The sequence below is a fragment of the Gadus chalcogrammus genome, chromosome 5 (assembly GCF_026213295.1).
Source record: "Gadus chalcogrammus isolate NIFS_2021 chromosome 5, NIFS_Gcha_1.0, whole genome shotgun sequence".
Classification (NCBI taxonomy): Eukaryota; Metazoa; Chordata; class Actinopteri; order Gadiformes; family Gadidae; genus Gadus; species Gadus chalcogrammus.
Genome location: NC_079416.1, coordinates 8,275,979 through 8,293,372, shown reverse-complemented (window position 1 = coordinate 8,293,372; position 17,394 = coordinate 8,275,979). Strand labels below are relative to the sequence as shown.

At 45.7% G+C, this 17,394-nt stretch overlaps 1 protein-coding gene across 2 annotated transcripts; it reads left to right on the top strand.

Moving 5' to 3' along the window:
* Positions 1 to 3,793: 3,793 nt before the first annotated feature.
* On the top strand, positions 3,794 to 16,547 carry LOC130382616 (TRPM8 channel-associated factor homolog). 2 transcript variants are annotated; one of them, XM_056590468.1, is made up of 12 exons: positions 3,794 to 3,942; positions 6,788 to 7,464; positions 7,684 to 7,870; positions 8,268 to 8,565; positions 8,922 to 9,223; positions 10,421 to 10,589; positions 10,825 to 10,919; positions 11,234 to 11,447; positions 12,143 to 12,379; positions 12,459 to 12,682; positions 13,233 to 13,346; positions 13,535 to 16,547. In XM_056590468.1, the coding sequence occupies exons 2-12, from the start codon at positions 6,818 to 6,820 to the stop codon at positions 13,775 to 13,777; spliced, it is 2,730 nt and encodes a 909-aa protein (XP_056446443.1). In that variant the 5' UTR covers positions 3,794 to 3,942; positions 6,788 to 6,817; the 3' UTR covers positions 13,778 to 16,547. The 2 variants fall into 2 exon arrangements, with proteins under 2 accessions (XP_056446443.1, XP_056446444.1); XM_056590469.1 differs by having other exon boundaries at positions 3,794 to 3,946.
* Positions 16,548 to 17,394: the final 847 nt, after the last annotated feature.

Genomic DNA, 17,394 nt, shown 5'->3' with positions numbered 1-17,394 from the left:
GGGTACTGACTGGCGCGCTACGGCGCCAGGTCCTGGCTTGCCTGCTGTGCGGGTCCGGTGAGGAAGGGGGACAGGATGTGTGCCAACTGGTCCTCCAGCCAGCTCTCCCGACGTGCTGTCCTCTCAAAGTCCTCCATACCGAGTTTGGTGAGGCGGCTGGTTGGCGCGGAGGTCAGGGATTCACAAACTGCCTGTTGGGTGAGGCGTAGTACCGCCTCCCGGAGAAGGACGAGGCTCTCGGCGGTGTCCCTCTGGGTGGCGGCTGCCAGGGCTTGGTCCCGCTGCTGATGCTGGGCGGCGGCGGCGGCTCCATCCGGGTTCGGCATTGGCGGGTGGGTTGGTAAACCTGAGTAGTCCGTAGCGTGGTCAGGTTGCCTGCATTCTCCACCATATGTGGCGACCCGGCCCCAGTTCTCAGGAATGACCAAACGCCCAGGTCTGTTCAAGGCCAAAAGAGGCGTTTATTCAATAACAGAAAAACCCGTGGGTCGGTGCCCAACGCGGGATAAACGGAAATAATACTAATGGCTCCGTGAGCCATGGAAAAGTCCCTGGAGAGGGAGGTCGCTCCCGTCTAAACTGCTGTGCTGGCGTTCCTCGACGGCGAACGTAGTCCTTCTGTGCGGGCTCCCTCGGGGACGCTGGGGAAAGGTCCGCTGGACCCACTTGTCGGCCTGCCCGTATCGGGTCCTGGGGGTTTCCTGGTTCTCTCGTGCTCCCTGTTCTCTCCCCTACGAGAACATGAAACAGCCTTTTAAAGGGTACCTTGTCTTCCTCGTCCTCCACCGCAGGTGTTCTCCATTGCACCGTGGTCCATTGCACATTGCACATTGGACGCTCTGTCGCCGACTGGTGGATGTCGGCGGTATACGCCATCCACCACCACCACTCCCTCGTTGCCACACTGCGCCTACGTGTGATAAACCTCGGAACATACCGCACACACACGCACTGACGAGTTGTTCTATTAAAAGCAGAAAGTATCGTAGGCCTACAACATTTCGATGATTTATCTAAATGAATAGGAAAGGGGAAGCGTCGACGATCATATCATCAGTAATACGCCTATGGCTTATCAATGGGGACATTGTTAAGGTCTTGGCGAAACCTTGAAATAGTACTGTTTCACTAGGCTACTTTTTCCATAGATCATGTTGACCTGGTGTTACATTAAAAGTAACCCTTTTTTCTTGTCACTCCAAAAATATTGTACAACATTTCTATGATTTTATCCAAATTTGTAGGAAAGGGAATTTTGCTGTTTTGACTTAAATGTCCACTCACCATCACACAGGTATGGACAGGGTTAATGCCGTCCTTGAGCTGATCCGATGGAATCGGATCGAACCGTATGCATCGTTTTTTTTTCAGTTAGGCCAGTGCAAAGGTAAAGGTAAAGGTAAACTCCCACTTCCCCCCCCCTATGACCTCTCTCTCTCTCTCTCTCTCTCTCTCTCTCTCTCTCTCTCTCTCTCTCTCTCTCTCTCTCTCTCCCCCCCCCCCCCTCCCTCTCTCTCTCTCTCCCCCCCCCCCCCCCCTAAGTCCACTATGTGTGTGTATGACCGAGGTAGGCTACCGTTTGATTTTTATTCAAGGTCCCATGGCATGAAAATATTACTTTATGAGGTTTTCTAACATTATTATTAGTTCCCCTGGCCGGCCTATGGTCCCCCAGTGGCTAGAAATGAAGTTAGGTGTAGCACGAGCACTAGGTATCCTGCTCCGCCTTGGAAAATGAAAGCTCAGACGCGCCAATTGGAATTTGGCCCCATATGTCGTCATAAGGGGCCAAGTTACCTCCCCTTTCTCTGCCTTTCCCGCCCAGTTAATTTGGCCTGCAAATGAGCAATGACAAGTGTCAAATGTGTGTGTGTGTGTGTGTGTGTGTGAATGCACACACTGTAACACAGGTGTTGTACACTTCTTTGTTATTTGGCTAACCGTTGTTATCCAAGCTGTTGAAAGGAATCGGTGGAAAGGAACTTTGGCTTTGACTCCTTGAAGTACATGAATTGCGCCATGGAGGAGAAAGGGATTGTTGCCCACTATTGTCTCCCGCCGGAGCCCCGCTTCCCGCAGTCCGCTGCCCGCAGTCCGCTGCCCACAGTCCGCTGCCCGCATCCGAGGCACCACCGCCGCCAGGCACCACCGCCACGGGGCGTTGGTACCTCGGCGCTGCCCGCTGCCCGCTTCCGAGGCGGTGGTCCCTCGACAGTGGGGCTCTGGCGGGAGACAATTGCGGTCAACAATCGCGGGCAACAATCCCTTTCTCCTCCATGTAGCGGTTCAGTCTACTTCAAATTTAACCAGTGTCGTCGGAGAACCCGACGCAGTCGTTTGAGATTCCTAATATCGTCTAGAGGCGCACACAGCTTTTGGACGTGATAATATATATTATATGATATAGATATCTATGTATAATATGATATCATTTAGTTATAGAGCTCCAGGACTACGGCCGGAGCACCCGGAATGTTCTAGAATATTTACAGAACACGGCCAAAGGCTGTGTGCGCCTCGCAATTGCGATCGTCCAAAACAGAGCACATGGAACTGTGGCTGCAAGCTGCTCAGGGCCACTAATCCACCCTCCTCCTTGACCTGCCTCTCTCCTCCTCATTCGCGTTAAGGCTACAGACACCGAAACGGCGCGTTTTTGGGAAAGATCAATGTGCGACTTGCTCGTAGTGGCTGTAATTCTGCACCATGGCTGAATTTCGGGAGCGTCTTCAAATACTGTGTTAGGGGCCCACTAATATCTAGGCCTATATAAAAGCATCCATAAAGTAGCATGCCATGGGACCTATAACATTATAAAACTATTGGTCAAACATTCCATAATTAATTCTCTATGCATGTTATGATCTGATGCCTTATCAGCGTACTTTTGGTTTTCATGCTGATTATAATTTTTTTTGCCCATGATTTGTCTAGAATGAGCTGTCCACACAGCTCATTATAATAATCACAAATATTCTTGCCACTCAGTGAAACAGCTAAATAAATCCTAAAACTCTATTTAAAGTTTAACCATATTTGAACAAAACGGCAAATTCTTGCAAATGTTCACTGCATATCCATTTCAACGTTTGCTATTTCAGAATGACCAGCCTCAATTAATAGCAGATTATCCCCTTGCCTATCAATGAGTCCCTTCATCTGCAACAATGACGTCATTCTTGAAATTGATGTAATTTCCCAAAACGCATGTATTGGGAAGGCTAGATTAGATAGTTGGCATATTGTAAGGTTTACGCATTTATTATATTTTTTACATACTGCAATGACCTCACCGGTGACATAACGATGTCCAGTCATAATTATTTGAAGAACTTTTAATGTTACAAAAGCCAGGTCACTGACACCCGTAACCAACGGCAGAAATCCCGCAATGACAAACACCTGTTACCCGGGCAACCCCCAACCCGGTCCCTCTGCAAGCCCCCACCCTCCTGTTCTTCCAAGGCCCTCCCCCAGCTGACATAATGATTCGCCCCCACACTGATTGACAAGAAGAACATTGCAATACATGCACATAGAACAACTGGCATAACCGACATCGAAATACAATGCAACGCATAACACACAAACTATTTAAATGTCCCAGGGTCGCTACAATACTACTGATGATTTCAATAAGTTTACAAACAGGTTACGATATTGGCCCCAATGGATTTCATCTTGAATCGGCTCTTTTTATGGTCCGGTTAAACAAAAACGCAGAGATCCATTTCATCAGTCCAGTATGTTTAGCTCCTCCCAGGCACCCGCCCAACCTAGGGGAGTGTGCTTAAAGACCATTGCTCTGATCACTTTCTTCTCTTCTGCTATAGCCTACGCAGTTCGTTGGCTGTTATTACGTCTTTTTGAAGTGGGCTGTTTCAAAGTACAATCCACCGACAACTTTTTTGAAAGATCCACCGCCATAGATGCTATTGAGTTGTGGGTAATTTTTTTATTTTATCTTTTACGTATGAATATTGATTTTAGAACTGTCATTTTAGCTGTTCCTTAGGTCGGGTTGGAGTCCCAGAGAAAGACCTGAGTTCTGTCTGAGTTAGAGTCCCGATGTCTGTCTGGGTTGGAGTCCCAGAATAAGGCCTTTGGTTCGTGGTTAGAGTTACTAGAATCCGGGTTGGAGTCCCAGCTCTTTTGTATATTGCGTAATCTAATTGGATAGGCAATAGACTTTCCATATGATGAGATGGGACGCGCGGGCCAATCAGCATTGCACATTGCCTGCCCCAACGCTTGGTCCAAGGCAACTCCGTAACCTCGTATTTACTACATCCAAAGATTGGTATACTGCAGCAAGTGTAACCTGTTTTAAAATGTCCTACTCCAAGTGTTTCCAACGGTCTTAATGTGTCCCTGACAATTACGCCTCAAGGGTTGCCAAAAGCCTCTATGTATAGGGACTACTATTTATTCTATAGAGGGAAAGATTCCTTAACGTCTTCATTACGGGTTTAACACACTATTTGTTACCCAGCCACGTTGTCAGTTTTTTCTGTGATTTTTTATGACACATATTATTAACGCCATACACTTCCAAATAGCCTATAAAGGTCAGCTCAGCTGCTGTGGTTAAATATTGCATTATTTAAAAATACTATTCCTGTTGCGTTCTTTTAGAAAAGGTGTGTTTGTTAAAGTTTCGGTATGGTAACTATGAATCAAAAGGAGGGGAATATGTAGGCTATGTACACGCGTGGAGAAACGCTTAGCAGGGCATCTGAGGTTGCCCTGCCTCTAGAATATCTGACTAGTGATGGGTCGTTCGCGACCGAATCAGTTCGAATGAACGAATCTTTAACACGAACGAACCAAACAGATTCTTCTCTCTTGTTCGTTCTCAAACTCGACTCCTCCCAGTCCCACTAGTCGCTGACTCGCTGTTCGTTCACTGAGTGTGGGTGGTGAAGAGGGAAGAGGATTAGTGAGCGATCGAACGATAATATGATTCAGTATCAGTGAATGATAAATGCATGCTGTCTTTGTACTTTCTGTGTCATGCCAGATTAATCAAACATTTGAATGTCTCGTCAATCTGTCTTGTTCTTTCATGGTTCGTTCTTCCCCGGGACCCCTGTCACACCAAAATTTCATTAGCATCTGTACCGTGGCGGCCCGTACCGTAGCAGCACACCTCTCCCAAGTGGCCAAATTTGCCTGGCCTGGCCAGACTGGCCACACTAGGTGTGGCCGTTTTCACAGCTAGGTGTGAAAACGGCCACGGCCAGATGGCCCAGTGTGAGTGCACCCTGACTAACTCAGCTGAGAACCCTGCATTCCATGAATCGATTCACTGCTACCCGAAACTCGACTGAACGATTCTGAACTACTCTTCTTGGAGAACTGACTGAAATAATCATTGAATCCATCACTGTATCTGACCTCTTCTGGGTAGGCGTGGCCTATATGACGTGGTACGTGCTCTGATTGGCTATGGTTTTGAGAACCAGTCTTCCGTTTTCATCATGTGTGATGATGCTGCCATCTGGTGGCTTTGTGCAGTTATTACAGCTTATATGTTTGGTCCTGCTTCCCTTGTGGTTATGTGCAGGTATTGCAGCTTATTTGTTTGGTGCTGGTCCCTTGTGGCTATGTGTGAATCGTGCAGCTTATTTGCGTCACAATCCCCAATACCGGAAATGTAACAAAAGCATCCTTCCATAAGTGTTTTTCACATAGCAGCTCACAACATTTTATTATCTAGATCAGGGGTTTTCAAAGTGTGAGAGAGTGAGCCCCCCCTCAGAGAACAAAATTCAGCTGAGCCCCCCCCCCCCCCCCAAGAACAAATGTTCTAAAGACCTGTTTTGAAAGCTATCTTAATTATTTTACACATTTTAAACATCTCTGATCATAATTTTAAAACATTTGAAACATATTTTTTAAACATTTTAAATATATTTTTTAAACATATTTTCTAAACATTTTAAACATATTTCTGAAACATTATAACATCTTTGTGCGTTTTTAAACACATTTAACACAATTTAACAACTTTATCTAAGCATGTTTTAGCTTAACCTTTTTTAAATACATTTGAACATCTTAATCTGTAAACTGCCAGTTTACACAGATTCATTCAGGGTCCCCGACTCTGAATTTTCAGAGTCGAATCAGATCTGCTTTTTCAGTCCAGAGATTCGACTATTCGGCGGGGTTTGTTTACCGGCGTTGCTATGGTGACCTACATTATATAAGCAACTGAAAACGATGCCGGTTTGAAACTAAAACTGTGATTCTGAAAAAAGTATAAATGCTATCAAAATTCCGTTTGGATAGTATTGAAAATACAAGTGTGTAGATTTGTTCAATGGTTTGAACGATGGTAAACGGTTGAAAAATGAATGAGTTACGATGTCTAGAAGTAGGTGTATCAGAATGGGCTGACGTCTTCAATGAAAACAGCTGAAAACGAAGCGTAATGAAACTAAAACTGTGATTCTGAAGACATTTTAAATGATATCGAAATTCTGTTTAGATATTATTGAAGATACAAGTGTGTAGATTTGTTAAATGGTTTGCACGAAGATAAACGGTTGAAAATTGATTTAGTTAGGTTACTTCTACAGTTGAAGTACGATTGATGATTTGAATCATCGACTTTCAGGTTTTTTCGGGTTTATATTTTTCTCACGTCGCGCCCCCCCTGAAGAACCCTGGCGCCCCCCAGGGGGGGCGCGCCCCACAGTTTGAAAACCACTGATCTAGATTATATTACACTTCAAGAGTCCTATTTCTCCCTGAAAGTTATCTTATATCCTGTCCCCATCAGCCGGATTCAGAGCCTCACTCAACTTAAACCATGGCCAGCCCACAAATTGGATTTGACAACCAGCGGGCCTATTCCAGTCTCATGAGAGGACTGCAGGAGCTGGACTTGAGGGGCGATGCCACCCCTGGCTCATTGTACCTGATAGGAGACCACGCCTTCCCTCTGGCCATGAACGCCCAAGGCAAGGTGCTGATGGCCGCCTCCCTCTTTGGACGTGGATGCATGGTAGTCCTGGGTCACGAGAGCTACCTGACCGCCTTCCCCGCCCTGGTGGAGAACGCCCTCACCTGGCTCAGGGGCGATGGATCTGAAAACCCCCTGGTTGGTATTCACCAGAGCTGCAAGCCAGTGGCGGATAACCTCTCCCACTCCGTTTTCCAGGCCCAAGTGGTGGGGGGCTTCCTCCAAGACCTGGGGGTGGGGGTGTATGTGGTGGATGCCTACAGCATGGCTCCTGATGTGAAGGCCCTGCTGGAGTTTGTGAAAGCTGGAGGGGGGCTGTTGATCGCAGGGCAGGCCTGGCACTGGGCTGGACAACACCCCAAGGAGAATACTCTTATGGCCTTCCCAGGAAACCAGGTCACCAGCATGGCGGGGATCTACTTCTCTGAGCACCGTTCAGAGGCCGGCTGTCTTTCTATTTTCCCAACAATTCCTTGCGGTTGGAATCCAGATCCGTGAGTAGAGCCGACTGAAAAAGGAAATTAAAACACAAAAATGTCTCAAACAGTCACACCCTTTCTAAATTACAAAAGACAGCAGTAACATTTTGATAGAAGATTTTTTGTTATATATTTTGTGTTGTGTATATTGTGTATATATATATATATATATATATAAACATTAATATGTTGGTGCCATTAGGTCATTAGTCCTTCCCTTCTCTCTAACTACAGGATTAACTTTGCGGACGACTTGGCGTTTCTCCTGGAGGGCGTGTCTGGGTTCAGGTTAAAGGACGAGTGTTCTGAGATTCATGTCCATGGCCTTCTTGCCTTTCCAATATTCCCCTTCCTAGCGGGGGCATACTATGGCAGGGGTCGAGTCCTATTTGTCGCTCACGAAGAATTGTTTGGCCAACAGGTTGGTTTGCAATTTAAGATGTTATCACTAGATTTCAAAAGAGAAAAGGTCGCCAAAGACCAATGCACAAAGCTTACCATTTAGTTGATATATACCTTATTTGTATATATATATATCTTTATTCACAAGAAAATCGAGATTTTCCTTCAAGTAGGCCTACAATGAAACTGTAAAAGTAACATGACACAAAAATATATGCATACAAATATTCTCAAAGTAACACATTCCTGCATGAAGTTTCCACTCAGTGTCGTAAATTGTTGTTCAGATGCAGTGATCCGCCTACCGGCCTAGAGGCTGGTCTTCCTGCTTAGGAATGTGTACTGAGGCGCATAGACCTCCATCATCTGTGGATGGAGCCTTTAACAAAGACAACAATTTGTGTTGTACTCCACAGGAGTTGGTTCCTTTATGGCACAATGCCCTCCGATGGTTGGACCAGGGCAGGAAAGGCGTAGTTGGAGTCCTGCCGTCATTGACTGATCTCCCCTCCCTGTACGGCCCGTCAGGGCTGAGCTGTCGGAATACAGACTTCACTGATGACCTGAGTGTGTTTGTGTCCACGGTATACTGCGATGAGAAGGCACAGGAGATGCAGGACTTTGTGATGGAGGGAGGAGGTCTGCTCATAGGAGGGCATGCCTGGGACTGGTGCAGTTGTAACCCAGAGCTCAACCCGCTGACTGACTTTGCAGGTACATCAACAACCATATCCTCAGTGTTCACTGGGATGTCCTCCCTAGCGAAGGATGTTTACAAAAGGAAAGGTGTCAGCCTTTGGTTATCTATAGGGAAACCTGTCGGAGCTTGTGAAAGACTTCAGTGACTGCATTTATGGCCCTTAGCCGCGGAAAGATATCATCTCACCTATGTGAGGCTCACGTTTGGGGAACGCTATAGGCCCTATTGTATATTTATTGCTGTAGTCAGCTTCTAATCTGGTGTAACGAGGCACCAATACCTTTTTTAACCACTATAAGATAGTTTGATTTGATGATGAAATCCCTGCGCTTTCCTTTTCCTTTTTGTGACTGCTCTGCCTTTACTCTAGGGAACCGCATACTGAGCAAGATGGGCCTGAACGTGCTGGGTACTACCGTCCCAGACGAATTCTACGAGGCTCCCGACCCCGTCAAGGCCTCCGTAGACCAGTACCACTTCCAGCACATGGTGTCCCGCTTCAGCAGACACCTGCTCTCCGGAGAGACTCTCACTGCGAAGGAGGAGGGCTTCATGCCGCGGCTGCGTCGGGACTGTGCTGCCTACCTGTTGATGGAGGCCAACGGGTCGGCGTCGTACACACAAGTCGTGTCCGACCTCACTGCTATCGTCAAAAAGGCTGGGATCCCACAGGTACAGGCATGCATCAGTAAGGAGCAGGGGGGGAACGGGGATAAAGAAAACCTACCGGTTTCCTTTCTCCCGGGTCCAGAGCAACACTGTGAAACCAAGGAGGAGCCACGCACCACGGGGCACGTTTAAACACTTTATTCCTGAACGAATCTGGTCATTCTAATATTTTGTCTCTGGGCAATTTAATAACAAAAATATGAATTTTAAATAAATTCACAATTCCCCTCAAAGGCACTAGTCTACAGGGTTATCCCCAAGTCTACCACGCGCTGGTGTCCTCGGTGACGCACTCCCGTCACACGGCCTGTCCTCCGCTTGTCCAGAATCTGGGCTTTTCCTTTCATCTGGGCTTAATCATCGCTCCGCTCTGTGATAGTGGGCTTGTTGAGTCGGTAAGCCACTACTGTTTGGCTGGCGGCTGGTGCTCTGGTCCCCGGCTCCGTGGCTCCACCAGCTAATCCCGTACGCTTCGCCCTCGCCGTTCTCTCCACACCGTCCTTTTATCGCCGTGTGTAGAGTTGTAGATATTTCGATATTTAGGTGTAATTATCTTAGTATATATATTAGGTATTTAGGTGTAAACATTTAGCAATCATGTGGACACACGACCAATAAGAGGAAGTTAAAATAAAAGGTAAACACTGCACTGCAAATCCAAGTACAAAAATAAGCTTTGCCAACCCAATATAAACACACAAGTAAACCCCAAGACAATAAAAAGCTTTTCAACACAATACATGCAAAACATGTAATATAAAACACAGAAAATAAGGTTTAAATACAACAACAACAAATCATACTTCTGCTGTGCACCACATGCTGTGTGATCCATATACTGTACATATTGGGCCACCCCTCATTGGGCTAGGTTAACAGTTATCAAGGATGTACATGGCCATCTGATCTGATCAATTAAAGCAACTGTTTCGGTAACAATTTATATATTGAGAAGTCACTCAATCCTCGCTGTCTGCCCTCAGACACCTCTGTGGCATCAAAAATATTTAAATTTATTTCCGACGATTTACCTCTATTTATAATTATATTTTACATTATGAAGTCATGAGTCATACTTTTGCACAAAAATTGTATACTGTCTCTTAATTGAATATGAGGAGTCAGCCCCCTAACATTTCAATGAACAAGAAAATCACACGAATTTGAATCTTGAATTTGAATCTCCCGTGGTCTATTCAGGTGTCTTTGAACTGTCCCATTAGCAATGAAAAGGACCGTCTGCTGCTGACCATCGGGACGGAGCTCTATCAGTGTTTGGACCCCGACACGCTCCTGCCTTACCTGATCAAGGACATCCCTAGCATGCCTGTTGTCGAACACCAGCTTAAAATCGACGCAAACACAGCAGGTTCTATCTTTTTCACAACTTGAAAGTTGGGCATTCTGCTTCTGATGAGTTTTTCTATTCTGTGAAGTGAAACAATTTCATCGTGTGTGTGTGTGTGTGTGTGTGTGTGTGTGTGTGTGTGTGTGTGTGTGTGTGTGTGTGTGTGTGTGTGTGTGTGTGTGTGTGTGTGTGTGTGTGTGTGTGTGTGTGTGTGTGTGTGTGTGCGTGCATCTGTCTGTGTGTGTGGGCGTATTAGGTGAAAGGGAGTGGATTAGTACTGGAGTGTACGTCACTCCAGTTATGAAGACCTACATATCTCTACCAGCACAGATTGTCAACAAAGGATGGATGGTGCGTGATAATTATTTGACAAGCTTCATATTTATGGTCAATTTATTCGTCAAACCTCACATGAAAACATATCTACAGTACATTTTGAGAGTTTGGGTGCGTCGGGAATGTGCATCAGCCCCTCAAGTCATGCATATTCTCAAACTCAAATACACAATCCACAGCAGTCAGATAAGCCTCAGGACCTAGTTTGTATAATAACAATAATCATATACTGCCTACATGTTCTATGTATTAAGCAAATATCTGCATGTCTTGTCTTTTTTGTTTTGTTGAACAGCCTCTTGACCCTCTTGTCTCTCTGGTTGTACCAGGTGCAGATCGGCTGTCAGACGGACAATCTGGATCACTTGAAGGAACTGAGGAGAGCCCCTTGTGTTAAAAAGATGTTCAGAATCACGACGCCCATGATGCAGGTGTGGAACCTGTGGGGGGGGCTCCTCTACCTCGTGGCCCCGCCCAACACTCAGGTGGAGGGGCTGAAGGTCACAGTGGAAAGGGCGGTTCTTTCCCCTTACTTTAAGTCCGGTGAGTATCAATAAAGGTGCAACTAACCACCAATTAACTAAATAATTGACCTCATGGGATACATCTGATTGCTGCATTGTGGACGTTGCATCTTTCATGCCATGTTGCCACTATGTGTAATGTACTCCAGGCTGGAGAGCAGAACTGCGGTCCATTTATGTAAAGAAGGCACTCTATCAAGACACAGAGGAATGTACTTCTGGGACTTATATATACAGAGAGCGCTGTTCGCGTGCGAGGGCTGTGGATCTTGGGAGAGTACCTCGCACCTAACCCCCATAGATAGGTAAGATTGCACTCAGCCAGGGGAGGCTTAGGAACATACTACAAGTTCATCGCACCTGGCAGGGACAGACCTTAGGTTACGGTCTGGCTACCCAGAGGGATAACGAGCGCGGTAGGTCAGCACGTAACACACACACACACACACACACACACACACACACACACACACACACACACACACACACACACACACACACACACACACACACACACACACACACACACACACACACACACACACACACACACACACACACACACACACACAGAGGATGGGGGCTGATCTGTGATCTGCTGTCCGATAGCGTGGGGTCGCCGAATGTCGGTGGGCCTGTGGTGAACGTAGATTCCATCGTGTTGCTATGGAACCCGTGAATCTAGAAGGCCTCTAAGCCGGCCTTCTGCACCAGGTGTGACGACGCCGGCCGAGTGGGCCCTGATGCGCCAGTCCACCGCCCCCTGGGCAGAGCTGGAGTTTGAGAACATCATCTTCACCGTGCCGTCCGACGCCATCCGACACCTGGAGCGCCCTGAGGAGGTGGCGGCGCTCTGGGATAAGATCATGAGGGGGGTCGCAGACCTGGCAGCTGTTTCCCACAAATTCCCGCGCAAGGAACGTTTTGTCGCCGAAGTGCAGATATCCTGCGGTGAGTCGCCTTTCTTTTCTTTTTTCTATCTTCCTCTGCCTTAGTGATGGATCAGTAATAGGTTCCTCTCTTCACCCAGGTTGGATGCATGCAGGCTATCCCATCATGATGTGCTCCTCTGTGGCCCCACAAATGGTTAACCCAGAGGCCTCTGGACGCACAGACCTCTGGGGCTTCATCCACGAGCTGGGGCACAACCAGCAGAGGGACTGCTGGGAGTTTGAACCCAACACCACAGAGTGCACGTGCAACCTGTGGTCGGTGTACGTGAATGAAGAGGTGCTGGGGACTAAAAGGGCAGAGGTAAAAAACTGACCTGGTTTTGTGTTAAATTCGGAGACAGGCAGTTTTTTTTGCTGTATTCAACTAACAATTCCTTTAAAGTATGGAGAAATTCTCCTTCAATGATTTGGCTTAACGGTGCAGTGTGTAGGATTTAGTTTGATCTAGCAGGGAGGTTGTGGATTGCAACCCACTGTATACCCCCAATTCTGTTAACTAAACTTAATTAGGTTAATTTGATAAAAATAAATAACCCTTCCAAGACAGGGCTTTCTAAGGGGGTATCTATTTCTTGTTTTGAGTTACATCGATGACCGTTTAAACACCCAGGGCATGGTGGTATGTTTCCCATGCATTGTATTTGGTGCTCTGGTAGACATTATGTTTTCATCCAAGCACATCGGGCCTTTACACAGATGTCCGAGATTGTTAACCGTCTCGGACTCGGAGAGCAACTTAACCGGCTTGTGGGTTACAAAGGGAGGACCCGCACCCTATGTTGATATAAAGGGCTTATTCTACGGCACCGAAAACACAACCATTCAGATTTGCTCTGTTGCATACCTTGCAGGCACATCCGGAGTTGGAGCCTGAAAATCGGTTGTCTCGCATAGAAGAGTACGTCAAGGGAGGCAGAAACCTTGGGAGCTGGAATACGTGGGTGGCCTTGCAAACATACCTACAGGTGAGAGATTTAAAAATAGTTAACAATTGTTATTTTACACAAAACTCAAGCTTTCGATTAGTTTATTTCATACCCATTTCCAAAACAATAACAGATCGCTGGCTTCACCGGGCATCCAAATTAGGACTGACTCACCCCTACATATGGTCTTCCCACACCCTATATGTCACTTGCTCTCCCTACCTCAGCTCCAGGAGGCGTTCGGCTGGGCATCCTTTAAGAAAGTGTTCGCCGCCTACCACGACATGAGCAACGTGCCCAGGGACAACAAGGGCAAGATGAACCTGTACACCAAGACCTTCTCCGTGGCCGTGGAGCACAACCTGTGTGCCTTCTTCAAGGCCTGGGGCTGGCCCATAGAGGGCGCCACTGAGGAGGAGCTGTCCAGGCTGCCTCCGTGGACCAACCACCCCATGGCTCGCTATCAGTGAACCTTCCTATTGCTCCTGAAGAGACCCTCCTCAAGGGTAGGAAGCTCTGTGGCGGGGCTCAAAGGACTCATTTCCTTTTTAAATGCTATTGCACTAGTGGTGGTTGGTGGGATTGCACTATATATATTTTACACAGATTTTGTGAGCTAAGCTGTAGATGTTTTACTTATAAAGTACTTAGGCTCAGGTGTATCCAAAAAAAATCTAATTTTGTTATTTTTCATTGGCGAAATACAGTGGCCATTGTGTCTTTGGTAACATGTTATTAGCGATTGTAATACAATTTGTTGTCCTTAACTGTTCTTTCCAATGAATATACATCAAATATTGTACTGTTAAAAGGTAATAACATTTGTTGAACATGTGTTATGATTGTGCTCTCACATCTCTTGGGATCTGAATCTTTTACATCCTAATGAATTATGTGACCCAAATTTTTTTCCAAATTGATATTTTACGGCATTAAGGGTGTTTTTCCTCAGAAGTGTCACAGCCCGGCTCAAGGGAATGACAAGGAGGAGACCACACATGGTTTTAGTTCAACTATAATTGTTTATTTAACCAACTACAGATAAAGTAAATTAAAGTGATGCATGTCAATCAGTAATGAGTGCTGTGTGTGGATGAGTGGAGAATGTAATGCATGTGCAAAGCAAAGCTAACCCTAAACAAACCATGCGTCAAAGGAGAGAGAGATCAAGTGGCTGACTCCTACAGTTTATATAGCTGAGGAGCTCAGCCTGCCTGGGTGTTAGTCATTACACTGATCACTCAATCAGGAGGTGCCAGAGGGCTGTCACAGCCCCCTCCATAAGAACGGGGTTCACACCGTGACCTTGTATGCTCAATCCTGACACACATTGAGCAGTATCAACACTTTTGTCCTCACATTCGGCGGCAGGTCAGCAGCTCCGCTGGACTCCCGGCCAGGCAGTCACATGGCAAACTGACAAATTAGACATCTATTTTTGCATGGAATATCCCTGCTTCTGAAATACGGGAACATCTCCGCCCAGCGCTCGTCCGCTGGTCCACAAAATCGTAGCTATGCTCTGATTGGAGGGGGGTGGAGAAGTGGGAGGCAATATTCAAATGTGCCCCCTTCCTGCGTAGGAGGGGGCGCCGAAACTGACTCGCTCGTTTGGTAACTGTAGGCGGGGTACTTTCAGTAATGCATATCGCACTCAAAAAATGATGTACAGACTTTTTTCAAAGTTTGTATGCGTGTGGGAGCACAACATCCCAAATCCCAGGAAAAGTGTTGTTTTCATAATATGTCCCCTTTAAGAAGTCAAAGGGTCCCACTCTGTGCACCTTGTTTGAGGCATGCAGGCTGACGCCCAGAGGCAAGTGAAGGAACTGCAGTATGGTGAGGTCATCTCCCCCCTGGTTTTTTTACATACACCGAAGCAAGGATAAAAATAGGATTGGAATGCAACAATGCTAATGCACTCTTGTAAAGCTGTAGCATATAAGGAGGAGATTTTGTCATTTGGCCTATAAATCCACTGGTAGGGTGCATTTAATGACATTGTTAATTAATGTGTAGAAACAGGTTTATTTGATCACCCCTTGTAGCGGGAGTGTTCTTTTAGTTCCTTGATTTGTGCATATTTGTCTTAGCCTAACACAGGATTTTGTGAGTTATTACGTATTTTCCATATGTGCTCTTCTAACACAACTATGTTGGCATAGATATCTTGAACACACACACGAGCGCGCACACACACACACCTTCAGAATTGTTTGTACCAAAAGCAGAGCAATCCAGACCTTTCCATTAAATTGCACCAAACACACATTTGGCCTTGTATCTTCCTTCAGTCTTTTAAGTTGTAGCCCAGGGAATAATCATTTCAAACTGCCTTAAGAATACAAGTGGACCAAGGCCACAGTGGGCTTCCACCTTGTCTACAGAATTGGTGAAGGGCGACTTCATGTCAAATGTAAACAGGAAGTTCAGATCCTTTTGTCTCCAGGCGCATTGTGATTGTACCCTGGTACAGGCCCGACACAGAGCATTCTCAGGTTTTTAGTACAAATCTCTCAAAACACTAGTACCTCCATCTAAACCATCATCAAACTCGGTCAATCTTTTGAGAGACAGCTTGTGTCGAAAGACTGATTTTGGCAACGTCAACCCAAGCCTTTCCATGATTTCAATCCTTTTAATATTTTGATAACCAAATGTTTCTCTTTGCATCGTTCGAGTTCATTCTGTGCTTATTAACATGTGAACTGCCATTCAACACAATTTCAACACAAACAGGTTTACAGTGTGCTTTATAGAAGAGGACAATGTGGTTTAGATGTAGTCGGTACTAAAGGCCACAATTCTCCCTTGTAAAGGAAAGTGCAAATGTGTGGAAAGGAAAAGCAGATATCCTAATAATTGTAAGTAACAAAAAAAGTACAAAAGGTAAGGACATTTCAATAGCAGTCCGTTTTGCAATGTGAAGTCATAACCTCAAATGTGTATACAAAGACCAAATAATGCAATGAATACATTAAAAAAACGACATCTTTGCAATTAGCTTGTCTTGTAACTGGTGACTTCAATTTTAATACTGATGATTTGAATGACAAGTGTGCAAAAACACCTTCTACCATTTTGGACACATTTGAACTGTCTCATACTGTGAAAGAGGCTACTCATGTAAGGGGCACACTCTAGACCTGGTTATCCCAAAGGGCCTGATTGTTCCTGGTCTCTCTGTGACTGATCCTCCACTTTTGTGTTTTCTTTAAAGATCTCCTATTATACTACTTTTCTGGTCGTAATTTCTTATTAATGACTCCTATAGAGCAACCTGACATGAATCACAGCACAGAAAACTGTCGATTTTCGGGAAACTCTTAATCTTATCTGTGGGCTTTCAACATTCTCTGTCAACATTCTCTGCTTCATCCTTCTCCGCCCCCTCGCCCCCCTCCTGCCAACCCCACTCCGTTGTGATTGGTTACCTTCCGGAAGAACTGTGAAGGGCAGTCGAGCTCCACCCCCTCCTTTTGCCTGAGCATGTTGCAGCATTATCATACATGGAAAATCCGGATTGTTCTATATAGATAAATCCCGGAAATTTGAACAAGTGAATCGCGACCGGCGTCCCTAGTGTTTAGCGCTCTGCACAGCCACCCCAGACAGTCAGCAGGGAATACGTCTAAATGCATTTACGTCATTATTTGACACTTTAGTATGGTTAAACATGACTATAAATCATTATAACAACATTTAGGTCCTAAAATTCGAAAAAGCATTATAGGTGCTCTTTAATTTATCTTTTATTCCCGACATACAGACAAAAATCAAATACTGTCAAAAAACTGTATATCAATGAACATTCTAATGTACTTTTTAAAAAGGCCATCTCCTTGGTCCCACCTCTAAACCCATGTTCTGGCTGAATGAAAAGAGCCCAGCCCATTAACCGCTGGTTTGGGTTCTGAAGTGACTGTAAAAAGGTCAGAGGACTATGGTCAGAATAGACCACCAGAGAAACAGCACCCCCCACATAAACATCAAAATGTTAAGGTGCCCAAATTAACCCCAACGCTTCTTTTTCAATCACAGAGTAGCTGGACTGATAGGAGAGAAACTTCCTAGAAAAATAACTAAC

What these genes read in the sequence shown, in the direction of transcription:
- LOC130382616 (XM_056590468.1), top strand. Translation starts at nt 6,818, where the DNA reads ATGGCCAGCCCACAAATTGGATTTGACAACCAGCGGGCCTATTCCAGT. An exon ending in AAGAATTGTTTGGCCAACAG is followed by an intron (nt 7,871 to 8,267) that starts GTTGGTTTGCAA and finishes TGTACTCCACAG; the next exon opens with GAGTTGGTTCCTTTATGGCA. An exon ending in TTCCCCTTACTTTAAGTCCG is followed by an intron (nt 11,448 to 12,142) that starts GTGAGTATCAAT and finishes CTTCTGCACCAG; the next exon opens with GTGTGACGACGCCGGCCGAG.